The 14,080-nt window shown below is 37.9% G+C and overlaps 1 protein-coding gene across 1 annotated transcript in view; it reads right to left on the bottom strand.

Annotated features, from left to right (window-relative positions):
* Positions 1 to 2,077: 2,077 nt before the first annotated feature.
* LEMD3 (LEM domain containing 3) overlaps positions 2,078 to 14,080 on the bottom strand; it is a gene marked incomplete at its 5' end in the record, with an annotated part of 47,635 nt that continues 35,632 nt past the window's right edge. Inside the window, 4 exons of the mRNA XM_008948050.1 lie at positions 2,078 to 2,424; positions 2,665 to 2,743; positions 2,885 to 2,990; positions 7,323 to 7,404. Coding sequence (XP_008946298.1) covers positions 2,261 to 2,424; positions 2,665 to 2,743; positions 2,885 to 2,990; positions 7,323 to 7,404 — 431 coding nt within the window. The remainder of the gene's footprint in view (positions 2,425 to 2,664; positions 2,744 to 2,884; positions 2,991 to 7,322; positions 7,405 to 14,080) is intronic.

Here is a 14,080-nt window from a genome sequence, read left to right as displayed (position 1 = left end):
CCAGCGAAGCGGAGCAAGCCTCCCCTGCTAGGCAAGGGCGAAAAGTGCAGGGGAATAATGGGCTTCTACCCCCTCTTGGGTCCTCCCACCCCTCAACCCTCCAGTACAAAGCGTTGCTAAAACAATTTTAAAACAGCAGAGTATAAACGTTAATGACAGAAAATAAAACCCAAAGAGCTAGAAGGTGAGACAAATTAAAAACCCCTAATAAACCTTTAATTCGAGTCTGTTTTGGTTCTCTGTTTTTACAGGACAAGGTGACAAATTACAACAAACATCTGATTTTTCTCAAATGTTCAGGTATTATACACATTCCCATCTGTCTTGCAGGAAGGGATATTGGTCAACTTAACAGTTTAAGGTAAAATAAGCTGCATAATAGTACATATTACAATAATAAAATGTACAGTGTTTACAAGAAATATATTTTAGAAGCAAGATAGATGCATTTGCATCGAGGCGACCTTTTCAAATGCCACAACTATTTTTACATTCATTCTTGCAACAGGTCACAAGATGGGGTCACTAAGGTCAGGTTAACAAATCACTATGATGCACATCAAATACAACAAAATTAGTTTATATACATATATATAATACATATACATGTATATTATACATATACATATATGTATATAGTAAAACTCATCAAAATCTACCAGACCGGGCACAATCTACTTACCCATCAAAAATATGTACTTGTCCTTGGTAAGTAGAATTCTGCATGGCTGATTATATATTATATATACTCATTCATTAGCATCTGAGACATAAAACTGAGGATTTAAAATTTTTTTCAGTTAACAAATTCTCCAATAATAAACATGGTGCCCACAAAAGCACAAAGGTAAGGCACAATAGGATTTTCTGTTGCAGAATAGTGTGCATCATGTTTACTTAACCATAAGAAAAAAAAACGTGCATTATTTGTGCAAGTTCATGCTGCAAATCTATCGTATCTACACAGTAAAGTGAGTTTCAGTAAAATTTGTGGGACTGGTATGCTTCCAGTCTTACCACCTACAGGATATTCAGCCGGCTAATTAGATAAAATTGTCGTAGGACTGGGGATTAGTAAAGCCAATAATCTTAGATTTGCAACTAAGCTTCTCAGCAACAATTTTTGTACTTCTAGGTAAAATGCTAGTAAATATACACGCTTGGCATCACAAGCTTTACTGTCAGCTGTACTTCTAGTATGCATCAGTCAAAATTGTTGCAAGGAAGTTATGTACCTTTTAAAATTTTAACAGGTAACTGGTTCATTAAAACAAGTTATAGTGTACTGGGAAAGTCACTCAATCCCAATGGTATTTTGTCACAGTCCTGGCAATTGCAATAATAAATACAGCTTTTCACAAAGTATTTTTCCAGTATCTGCCAATTGCTTCTTTATTGCTCACAAATTTGAATTAGTTACAATTGGTATCAGACCTTTCACACAAAATCAGTCAGGTATTTTAATACAAAACCTACAAAAGATATTTAACCTGTATCTAACACTTTTAGGTATTTGGCCTCTTGTCAAGGTACAGCCAAAACCATATAAAACATCATGTTTTGAATAAAATAGGAAGCTTATTCACTGCTTCAATGCAGACACCCTCACAAAACACAACCATTTTTGCCACCACCAGCATTTACATTTATATACAAACCCTAGTACATCCGCATTCAGCTCGTTTCCCCTCACTTACACCCAACCACTAATGCCGAGTTAACTTTTCCCATACCCTAGAGGCTGCAAAAAAAAAAAAGATTCTTATACAGCAACAAAAAACTAATATTGACTGAAAAAGTTTGGTTGTTTGTTTTTTTTTTTAACTTATTCACCATCAGGAACTGTAGGTTGGTTGTTACAAAATACCCACAAGATTATTTCACGGGAAACTATGGCAATACATGAAGTCTTTTCTCCATGCTTTTGTATTATCAAAAACACCTCTTGGTGCAAAAATACAGTCACCACATCTGCAAATGTACAATGAATTCAGTATTCCTCATGCAAAACTTAAATGCATTGGTTTACTATAGCCCCAGAAAACTCCTGAAGCAATTTTTTTTTTCCTCTTTTTTGTTTGTCAGCTCAGTATTACTGCCTCATTGCTAAGTCCCTTTGGAAACAAGATTTCTGAAACGTCCAAACTTTTATTTAGTTCATTAAAGTATTACATACAAAAAGCACTAAAAAAGGAAGACGGCAGCCAAACAGGAAAATTCCTGTTGCAAGTAACAGTCCTAGCAGTTGTAGAAAGTCTTCTCAGGAGCTTCCCTGAGAGTTAGTTGTGCCTGTCCGAAGACGCAGATGTGACATAGAGTTCATGTGTTTGTTTGATGGCTTCAGGGGAGTGTTACAAGTCAGAGCCTGGGGGAAGCGATGATGATACCGATCCAGCCGCAGGTATTTCACCGTCACCAGCTTTCCTGTGAGGCAAAGAAACAGAAAAGAGAAACCTTCTATCAGTATTACTACATCTTGCTTCAGGATGCAGTACACACATGTCACTGCACTGAAATTGCTACAGGTGATGACTACTAAAAAGATCCGTTTTTGTTACAGTTCGATACTTCGTATGTAAAATATTTTACCATTTAAAGGAACTCCAACTGCACCTGTCTTCTGTAATTTCTACCCATGTTTTGTTATAAAGCCCCATTCCTTACCATCAAACCAAGAGCCATGTAATGCCTTGAAAGCCTTTCCAGCATACTCTGGAGAGAGACACTTGACATATACACAACCCTGCAACAAGAAAGAGAAGGTTTGGGAGGTTTTGCTGTTTTGGTTTCATGCAGTTGGTTGTTTGGTAGTTTTCCCTCTTCCCCCAAAGTCCAACAGACAAGGATAAGCAAAGCATTAAAATATTACTGGAAAGACACTGACCTCACGTGAATTTTTGTCAACAGCAATATGAACAATTCCATCATTATCACTGCACTTCTCCAAGATTGCTTCTTGAATTGCTAGATGCCAGTGATCACCTATTTCCCTATGCAAACAAAGATTTCATTAAGCACATCATCTTTTAAACATTCACAACAATTTCATCTTTCCCCACCAAATTAGGTTTCTCTGTAACTTGACAAATTTTCTGCTAAATACCTTTGGGATAGACTTAATACCTCAGCTATTCAGTAAATAGGGTAACAGGGTCCACTTAAATCCACCCTAAGAATCAAAACCCTTAAATTAACCCCAAGAATCAAAAGGAATAATGTGTATTTAGGGGTGGCGCCTGCCATCACTTTCCTGTTCTAAGCTGTAAGCAGTCACAAACCCATCTTCCCACACCTGCTCAGATGGGCTGGCCATTGTTCAGAGGAGAAGGCCACCCCTGGGCTCTCCCTACTGCAGTGGCAGAGCAGAAGACAACAGCCTAAAGGCCTCAGTCCCTTTACTGTATCACCTCGGCCAGCAGTCACAGAAGCAACATTACATGTCAGGCTTCAGCAGACTGAAGGAGTTTTTTAGCTATTCACTGTTCATCCCCAACGCAGCTCCTCACTGCCCCAAACAAAGCATCAAATTGCTTTTGTCCCATGGGGTACTGACAGAACATGCCAACCCACATCCAGAAATAGAAGTTGTTAAAAGCAGATTCAAATTTTGGGGGCTTTTTTACAATAAATATTTTATTGTCAAGACTAATAAATCTTTAGGTACATCATTAGAGAAGACAAAAGTATTTTTATCAAGTTCCTGCAGGAACTATCTGGTCCTAATAAAATAAAATCTAAGCAGAGGGAAAAGAATTTCAGGAGCCTTAATACACCTTTAAGCTTGCATGAATAGTCTTTACACAAAAAACCCAATGAACTTACTCTTGCAATAATACTATAAAGAGATTTGGGTAGTTTTAAAGTTTTCTCTGAGTACTGCAAAAATTCTTGAAACAGTAAATCTACCTTCCTCCTTATGCATAAAAAAACCCCACCAAACAGTGGGGGATGGAATGTAAATAGGGAACTTAAATGGTCAGGGATGTTGCTTGTATCTGTCAAGCACAACATTAGGACAACACTTGAGGGACTCTGGGAACATGAAATGTCAGATTTGTATTTGTCATTTGATCCTGATTGGTTAGATTTGTGTCTGTCATTTAGTAATGACTGGTTACAGGATCAGAATTTCCCATCGATACCCCTTAACAGGCAGATCATATATTAAACAAGCGAACAAAAGTAGGAGAAGACACAAGGGTGCAAAGAAGATCCAAATGAAGGTCCTAATAGGAGAGAGATTTTCCAGAAGAAGACACCTACAATTTAAAACCCTGCAAAAGCTAGAAGATACACCCTACTTAGGTTGGAAGGAAAAAAAAAGTATTTTCTTTTAACTAGATGCTCAAAATGAACAGAATATGTACGTTTCCTTCTCCTTCTTCTAAGCGTGTAAGCAGCAGTATTTTCTAAATAACTTTCTGTGCTCAGGATGTTAGGGAAAAAATAATTCCAAGTTGCAAAAGCCAGAATCTTCAAAAGGTCCACTCCAACATAAACTGTTCTTTGATTATATGAAATCTTGATTTGGTGCATTTCTTCCCAGCCTGGGACTCATGCCCAGATTTTCTTGAGAATCATGCTGTCATCAGCAGAAAGCCAGCTACTGTGAGAAGTGATCATATTGTTAAGAGTGGGCAATTATCCTTTCTGCTGTGTATTCTTCCCAAATACTGAAGTCGCTGCTCATTTCCTGTTTGCAAGTGAAGCAGAAGGGCACTCGCAGTCTGGTCTGCTTTTTGGGTTTTGCAGACCTAGGACATGGAACAGCACCAAGTTATCATTGATTAACTTGGACTTCCCACAGTGAAACAGGCTGCCAAGGGGAACGACTTGCCCCTCCCCTCCTGCACATGTATGGGCAGCTAATGGCACATACAAGCCTTGCAGGAACGTGACCCACGCGTTATGAACCGTTCTTTCTACTGACTTAGTGGTAGATGCAGAAATGCTAGAACAGGCTTATCCAAATGATGCCTAGACTGACATTTTTAAAGGCAGGTTTATGTCTGCCACAGTAAATGCCTAGAACATACATTCAAGTTTAAGGCTGCTACTGTGGTCAGAGGGTTCACAATGTCTAGCTTACATTTTCTGACTTTTGGCAGTAGAAGGGTGATTTACTCTATTAGCATTGATAAATGATGATTCCCAAGTCAAGAGAAAAGACCTTTATTACGGGTGGCTGCTTCTACCAGCTACTGGCATATTGCTGAAAAGGACTGTCATTTATTGCTAGTATACAATAGCTTGACTTAAAGAGCAGCTACAATCTAATTTGTTAAACATACCTCCCAGCCATGGCAAACGTCAAAACAGTGTTTGCCAATCTAATCCCATACACTGGTACATTCTGTGTTTCAGGTGGTCAGTGAAGGCATTCATCCCTTTCAGTTCTGAGACAAGAACATGAACTTCCTTCCTCTTTTAGCACAAGCAGCTGAATAAAGTAGTTGGTCTTGCACTGCAGGTTTTGTGTGGTTTAAGATCACTCCAAGGGTGTGATAAAAAGGTGCTTCCTTAAGCAGCAGTCCTTGGCAAGACAGCTCATGGAAGAGGAATGGGCCAGGGCGTGCAATAGGGAAGTGGATGAAGCATCCCACTACAACTCTAATCCAGCAGTCCAGTAACAGAGCTATGTCAACTTCTAAAAGGTAAGGTCTACAAAAAGTCAATGTATTCTAAGTTGCACTATTCAAAATAGCTGCCTGGACACAGACACTAAAGAGAAATGTCAAAAGATAACAACTCCTCGTCTATAAATGTGGAGAAAACCACTGAAGTTTATGGCAAAGGTACAGTATATAAAGAGATTGTTCTAACAAAAAAAAAATCTCATTTACTACTTCCATTAACAGCAGACATTTTGAACAGCTAGAATTTTGGAACAAGGAAGGAACTAATACAGCATACCAAAAAGTATTGCAGTGAAACTTCAGGAATGGCTTTATTTCAGTACTACTCAGACTAACCAGTACAGCTCATGATGTCTTCTTTGTAGCAAGGACAATAAGGACACTGATCTCACCTAAAATTCTCAAATTTCACATTTTATTTCATCCACCTACATGAGGATCAATTTTCCCCAAGAACAATGCCTAAAATTTCAGTCTTGCTCACCCTACCGCAACCTGAAAGTTATGAAAGAAGCCACAGCTTGGGTGTCTGCCCATGATGGTCATTAAGTCTTAAAGCCATTAAGAAAAGTTTTTGAGAGTACTTCTCTGTGCCAGGGATAATACTGTCCTCAGCAAAATCAGCTAACAGCTTTACAGTTAAATAAGGCAAGGAACTAAAGTAATTCAGTGCAGCTAGAAAGAGAAGTGAAACAGAGCAATTCAAACTTTGCAATCGTGTCCATACTCCGGTGGCCCTTCCTGTTGTTCCCTATTCTAACCAACAGCTTCTCTTCCACTCAACTTCTCATATTCTTCAGTCTCAATTAGCATCTCACCTTTACCATGTAAGACAACAGAGCATCCTCGTTTTTCCCTTGTGTAATCACATCAGGGAATAAAATTACTTCAGAGGATTTACTGGAGTCCCTGTACCTCTTTGCATGGGACAAATCAGGATTCAAAGATTAGAAAGGATGAGCTGACATAACCTGTGTTAGTCCCCAGCTCCTAACATGATCCAGTCCGCAGACAATAGGAATAAAACAGGGTAGACGAGTGGATGAAGCTTTAAAAGACTGCCAAAAATTCATTAGTCTTCCTTAACTCTTGGCACATGAAACAAGCCCTGTTACTTATTCATAGATGGTACATACTCTTATATCTGAGCATTAGAAGCCAGTACTCTGCACTAATTTGTTTAAAACCTTCCCACTACTAAAATCCATTTGCTTCAAAACTAGGCAGTCACACTGGCATAAAGTAATAAAAGATTTAAATTCAGTCTCCTAAATGCAAACTGAGCAAGCTCTGTAACAGTCTAACCACTAGAGAGTACACAACCACACTTCAGAAACTTACAGTCTGTTGTTAGGTCATATGAGTCTCCCCTGTCTGCTGATGTAATTGGACACTTACAGAATTAATTGATGGAGAAAGATCAGTCATTGCTCCCAGTAGTCTGGCTAAATGCCACACCCTTCAAGAAGTGACCCAAACACACAAAGCAAGACAATGAAGGAAAGAAGGCAGACAAGATTATTTACATCTTCTCATAGATGTTAAGGGGAAGATTTTTTTTGTAGAGCCTGTTTGTTGCTTTAAGGTACTCATGTTTGCCCACTTCTTCCAAACCCTTTCTCAGAGGAAAAAAAATGGAGCCTCTCAAAAGATGACAGAAATACACAGATAACTGGTTTTACTTACATAACTGGATCAAACATATTGCGAATCTTTAGACATGGTGTCAAGCTGTTTGGTGGTGAATTTCTTCTATCTAGATGAAATGCTACAAAAAGAAAAACATTTAATAGTATTTATTGACAAGCATAATACCATCTAGTTAACAAGTGCCAACATTATACATTAATACCTTTCTGGTTTTGCTCAAGTTTCCTTCATATATGAAAAAGCTTCAAGCAAATAAAGTTCCCCGCAGACTTTTACTGCACAGATGAAAACGTACCACACAACTCAATCTTTCAGATTTGTAACTCCTGTAATTACGGCAACATACTTTTATATCCAGACCACAGCACATGGAAGGAATTCAGGACATTTTTTTTTAAAAATACTATAAAGTTTAAAAGTATTTGAATTATGTTTTCATTAAGAGACATTCTTAATATCTGGAGCAAATTTTTGGAGCTGCAGGTTAACCTTTCAGTTTTAAATACCAGATGAATTTTCATTTCTTCCACTTCTGAGGCACTTTACTGCCTATCTAAGAAACAGAGATGCTTAAGTAGATGTTATATTGCAATAACAACTGTCAGGAAGCATTCTACAAGGATGGAGCTTTTGCAACCCTAAATGCTCTACACACACGAGCAGTAGCTTGCAAAAATCCAAAATGAAACATACCAGAGATGAAAAATGGAAATTAAAACAAGAGTAACTCTGTCAAAGTTGAACAATTTGAAGTTCTAAAATAAATACAGACTTTTCTAGAGTTCACCAAGTTCTACTTATGAGTGCTGCAGCAGAAGACTGCACAAGAAAAGGAGTATAGGAGTCCTTCAGATTCAGATAAGGTGGTTCCATGCCTTGAGGAGGACCAACATCACAGCAACAGAAATGGAAGAGGATAACCTGGTAAAACAACTTCCAAGGCGTGAAGGAAGTTTTACGTTGAAGACTTCAGATGAGCAGATTCAGGAGTTTAAACATAAGGTTAAAAATCTCAGCAAGACAAAATGATGTTCCAAACTGATGCTAATGCTTCTCCTTTGCAACTCTTACTTTGAAAAAGTTTGACAGATTCAAGATGTTACATGCTGAGTGGTAGAAGTCTCAGTTTTGGGTAGATGACACTACAGGTCTGTGCTTCTTACTGCTGACCTCTTAAAATAAAATCTTGCAAATATACCCAGAATATGTGAACACTGCTGCTCTTCTGTATGTCACAAAAACAACATCATGTCAAAGAAATTCAGTCACATGGAAGACACTCTATGTGAAAGACCAGCAGTGATCAAGAGAAAACTCACTGCCTGCAGACACAGCACAAACTAACTTGCTCCTTATATAAATTGCTGAGGGAAGACCACAAAAAAACCCACAAAACTTTATATATAGCAACTAGAAATCAGAAAAAGCGGCCTCCAAATCTAACATGGAACCTACTGTAAGTTCCCCAAATAACTAGAAGTGTTTTTATTAGAATACACACACACAGAGTCCAAGTCACCAATACCTGTAATAACTCTGTTTTTCCTTGGGAAGAGATTTCTAAATATGCTGGTGACACTGCATCTGTCTCTGAGCTGCCTATAATTTAAGGACAAGTCCTTTTTCAATAGCACATGGTTTTGTAAAGTTTTTTGCCCTTGATTAAAAATTACACATAGGGTATGCAATAAAAACTTTACAGAACTAAGCAACATTGAAAAATAAATGGACTTACCTTACTCATGTAGGTTGGCTCCAGCAGATCAAGGGGGAGTGAAATGTCACCAGCATATTGTACACTGGGGCACCACACCATACTGGAGAAGGAGATCTGGGGAGGCCTACTCATGGACCTGGACCTGAAAAGGCGTGGGGTTGAGGCAATTATGTGCTGATTGTTAATAGCTAGGTTTATTCAGCACATGGTTTTAATCCAAGGACAAAGAACGGTGAGGTTATTTGCAAAGACCCTACGCCCAGAGGATCAACTTTTCTGCAAGCTCTTTATGAACTCAAAAACACCCATAATGTTAAGGCAGCAGCTACACTACTGACATACAGAAGAGTAACTAAATGGGGATTCACACCTTAGTGTAGATATCTGTACAAACTAAGCTTTGCCTGCTTCAATTTCTAATAATCTTGAAGTTGTTTTGATTAGAAGATCACAGGTGGTTGCATAGATGACTTCAGCCAGAACATACCACCGGCACAAGATTAATCTGCTACCAACTTAATATAACTAGTAGAGCAAATTTGCCCATGGCAGTGCAGCCTATGAAAAAGATGAATTCTGCTTTTTCTCAAAAAATGTTTCAAAGTCATGGTAAATTAAAAGAAAGATTTGCAAATTAGATGGAGCTTATTAAGTATAAGGGGAAGGAAAAAAAATGGCCACAGAAATCAGTGAGGCACAAAATACTAGCAGAGTAATAAGCATTAAAATGTATACCAGAAATAAGACCAAAGGGGAGCTAGAGAAGACCCAGGCAAGTTAAAAATAATGTTGTACCTAAACAGCAAAACTCAAAATAATGTAGTTAACAGATGACTTTTGAACATCATTACACACCTATAAAAATTAACTGTCCCCTTCGCTCCAAAGCAGGAAGTTTAAAGTGACAAACCTATTCAGATTACAGTAGTGATTATTTGAAAATTTACACTGGTATGGAGCACACAAAATGTTCTCCTCACAGTAAGGGCATAAGCAGATATTATCGTGGGACAACAGCCTGAGCTACACCATAATTAACTAAGCCCCTCAGATACCATTTCTGTTCCTAAATAGTCTCAACAGTAAGACTTACAAGATGAGGAGATCTCCACTTACAAATGTGGAGATAGAACAGGAAAGCAGAAGCACAACTTTGTGCAGTAACTCACTGAAAAGAAGATTAAGACTTTTATAAATTCCCTTTGGGAACCAGTGAACACCTTCAAGAAAAGAAAGCCACTTCATATTTCAATTATACTGTACTTTGGTTTATTACTTAAGATGAACATGACTATCATTCCCAATTCAAAGGAAAGAAGCAGCTAAAAGTGTGTGCTTTCAACATCATCTTCATCACTGTGACTGGACCATGTCTATGATAGAAGAAGTGACTATAAGACAGCCCAAGAGATCTTTATACATGGATTTGATGCACCTAAGAAGTCTGAAGACTTCTATCACTTACAGGTAACCATGTTTCTGAAGACCAGATTCATTCATGTTAAGCCACAGATCACTACTTTATGAAGTACTAATCTTTCTTATCAAAGGCGAGAACAAAAGAAAACATTTGAAAATTAGGAAGTTGCGTACTTTCACAGAACACAAGGTTCTTCAGTAATCAGGAAAGATACTGAAATCAAAATACTGCTAAACGTTATTGGGAGGAGAGCGTGTTTGGTTGACTTGGGAGTTTAGTATGGTTAACTTCAGCTATAGAAGACCAGCATGAGATGGATACAGCATTTCACAACAAGCATAAAATCCAGAGTTTTTTTGCAATAGTTAGGAATAGTTTGGTTTTTTTTTTTAAACACGGAGGAAGGATTATATTCTCACAAGCTAGAGGAGGAGGGATGTCATTCACACAAGGTAGTAGGTTATCTTCCATGCTGAAGGATAAAATATCACCCTAGATGTGACTTCAGAGAACCTCTTTATCTCACCTCCAAAGCTGTCAAGGAACTTTAGCTATTGACATTAGCTTAGCTACATCAGAGCCCTGCCTACCTATTTTTCTTTAGAACCCCAGTTATCAAAGCCATGCTAGGACAATAGTATCTGTTCTTTCAACAGCAAACTGAACACACTATAAATGTATTTTTTCCTCACTGGTTTAATTAAATTACACTTCAACGTGATCAAGATTGTTTGTTAAAGTGATAATTCTCTTGTCAATTGTTTTAAAACCATCGCTCATATTTGTCCATCATCCTACAATGAGCTTAGCTACCCTTTTTGTTTGTTCTTCTCTGACAGATACATCTACTGTATCCAGTACATACCATTTCAAAGTAACTACACCAGATGTTATTCTGGCTCAGAAAAAAAAAAAAAAAAAGAAAGAAAAAATCCCAAACTGTCAGAACACAGGCAGCATCCTGAAGAACTGAACAAAATGCCACAGTGATGTCTGAACTCCAGGTGCTAACAAATAGTAGAGCCTAGATCTTCTGGCATGCTACAGGTCCCATATTTAAAAAGCATGCTATCATCCACCAGCATCTTAGTACACACTGACAGGTCAAGAGGCTTTCTTCTTCAATCGCCCATACTCGTAGGTACTGTGCTCTACTACAGAGAATTACCAGATTTCAGATGGTTAAAAAAATTCTGACCTTGATATTAATTCACAAGATTCAAAACCAAGAATTCACTCTGATTTTATACATCCAGTTTATTCAGGACCCAGCAGTCTTGAAGAGCATCTAGTTTTATGAACTTCTGTATTATTTAAACATCAAAACTAGAGAACAAGCTTAATTCCAGTTGATATATACTTCCAGAAGTGAATAAAGTGACATACAGATAAAATTCCTAGCATCAAGAAACGGTTGTGCCAAGTACGTCTTATGCAAGAGAACTATTTCCAGGCACATGAAAAGAAGGAATACAAAACAGAAAGCCTTCACACGCAAAAATTGCCTTTGCCTGCTGACTATGAAGCTATAGAGACCGAGTAACTTGTGTCATTTTAGCCACCTCTATTTCCATGATTTTGTTAGAGGCAAACTATGCTATGTCAGCTCTTCAAAGATCTTTGCTGAACTACAGACATAAGAAAACTAGGAAAACTGCCACTGAAGGAAGTGAAACAGGATAGATCCTCCTAAATCCTATTCAACACATGCACAAAGTTTTAAGTGGTTACTCTAGGCAACATACAGCTAAAAGTCACAGCTCAGAGACAAGTTATTCTGTCTGTATTCACAATATACTAAAGTAGGTATCAGATGGTCAGATTCAGATGGTACCTAACAGTAGCTACTACAGCAGCTGTCTTTCTAGGAAGTTCTGCAAACTACTGTTCTGTTTAGGGTCTTGAATGTGTATTCCATGTAACAAAGCAGCACCTGAACCATCACACACAGAGAAATTTTCCATATGAAAGAAAATCCAGTCTGGTTTCTAACACAGGACAAGATGCTATGGAGTAATCTATATTGCAACCAAACAGGACAAGAAAAATCGAGAGCAAATGAGTAGAAGAGAAATTCCAGAACCGCAGTGTCACGTTTCAGCCTGTATTGAACAAAACTACACAGAATATCCAGTTTCATAATATATACTACCTTGCAAAAGCTACATTCCATTTAAGCATTTGAAAATCAACTGTGACAGTACTACAGAGATGAAGCAGGGACAGCTGCTGATGAAATCCACCATTTCTGCACTGCATCTGAAGCGCACCTCCACATCCTTAGCAGACAATGTCCTAGAAAGAAAAGGGTCTACAGCTCTTGAAATAACATTACTATTCACATCTTACTAACATTTTGAGAGACTGAAATCATGTAATACTGTTGTCACAGCAGAATGCCATGTTAATACTACTCAAGGCAATGACTGTAGAACCTTAAGCCTGAAGGTTCTACAGATATTCACAAGACATTAAAAAAAAGCCTCATTTCCAGTGAATTATTTAAAATTGGAAATGTAATGCTAAAACCAGTAAAGTAACTTTGAGAAGTATATAATGACACGCCAACAAAACATTTTGCATAGACAAGTAAGAAATGGGTTCCAAGCCCACTAATAGCCTCATCAGGTAAGATGCCAAGTACCTGCAAACATCTCAAAATATTTGGCTTTTCAAGTTGAGAGAAAGAATTGTTCAGTTTTGCTTTGAACTTACAGAAAGACAAAATTCAAGTCCCAAAGGCTAAGAGCATACATAGAACTCAGGAAAATATGGAAGTGGCCTGGGACAAAACCAGAATGTTAGCAGTAGTTCTACACAGGCAATCAAGCTTACTACAGCATAAATGTTCTAGGCCACAGAGAAGCTCTTTCTGCCTGTGTTCAGAAAGGAAATAATCCAATTGGAAGAAGCTACTTTAAACTGTACCCACTTTTATAGGAAACAAAAACAAAAGCAAAAGAAGGAAGCCTATTACTACTTGCATTAGCTAAACAAAGACAAAAATGAGCATGGTCTAAAAGAACATAGGTGAGAGAGCAGTTGCTTGCCAGTGGGAAACTAACTGGGACCACCAAGGGTAGAAAGTCTAACTAAACTTTTCAGCATCCATTTCAATGCCATAGAAGTCATGCAAGATGCAATCTTGACAACATCTGATTTAAAAAGTTGAACTAAAGACTGGAGAAGCAACCATTGCTTTCCCCTTCACTATCAAAATAAAACGACAAGTTTATAAACTTGGATTCTGTCATCACTGGGAAGGTATTACAGCACTACAGAAGAACATAAGGCAAGACAGATTCTTTAAAATAATCACATTTAAATTAAGATTCCACTTTAAGCATTTACCTTAACACAGACGCTGAAAGAAATGACCATTCTTTTTTACTGCAACCCAAAATTCAAGAGTTATAGTTTCAATTTTGTAATTGACCAATACACAAAACCACCCCAAAACTTGAAGCTTAACATTGCAAAAGGCAGAAAGAAAAAGAACAAGGAAAAGATGACCACGGCAGACAGACAACTGAAAGCCCACTGTATTCCTGCCACTTTGCTCCATGATAAAGCTGAACAGTGAGAAAGAACACTGTGAAATCCACATATAACAACAGCCTCCTCTTTTAATCTGCTGCACCAGAGAGCTTGAAATAC

Source organism: Merops nubicus, unplaced genomic scaffold, assembly GCF_000691845.1.
Source record: "Merops nubicus isolate BGI_N331 unplaced genomic scaffold, ASM69184v1 scaffold3629, whole genome shotgun sequence".
Lineage (NCBI taxonomy): Eukaryota > Metazoa > Chordata > Aves > Coraciiformes > Meropidae > Merops > Merops nubicus.
This window is presented reverse-complemented; position numbering and strand designations above follow the sequence as displayed.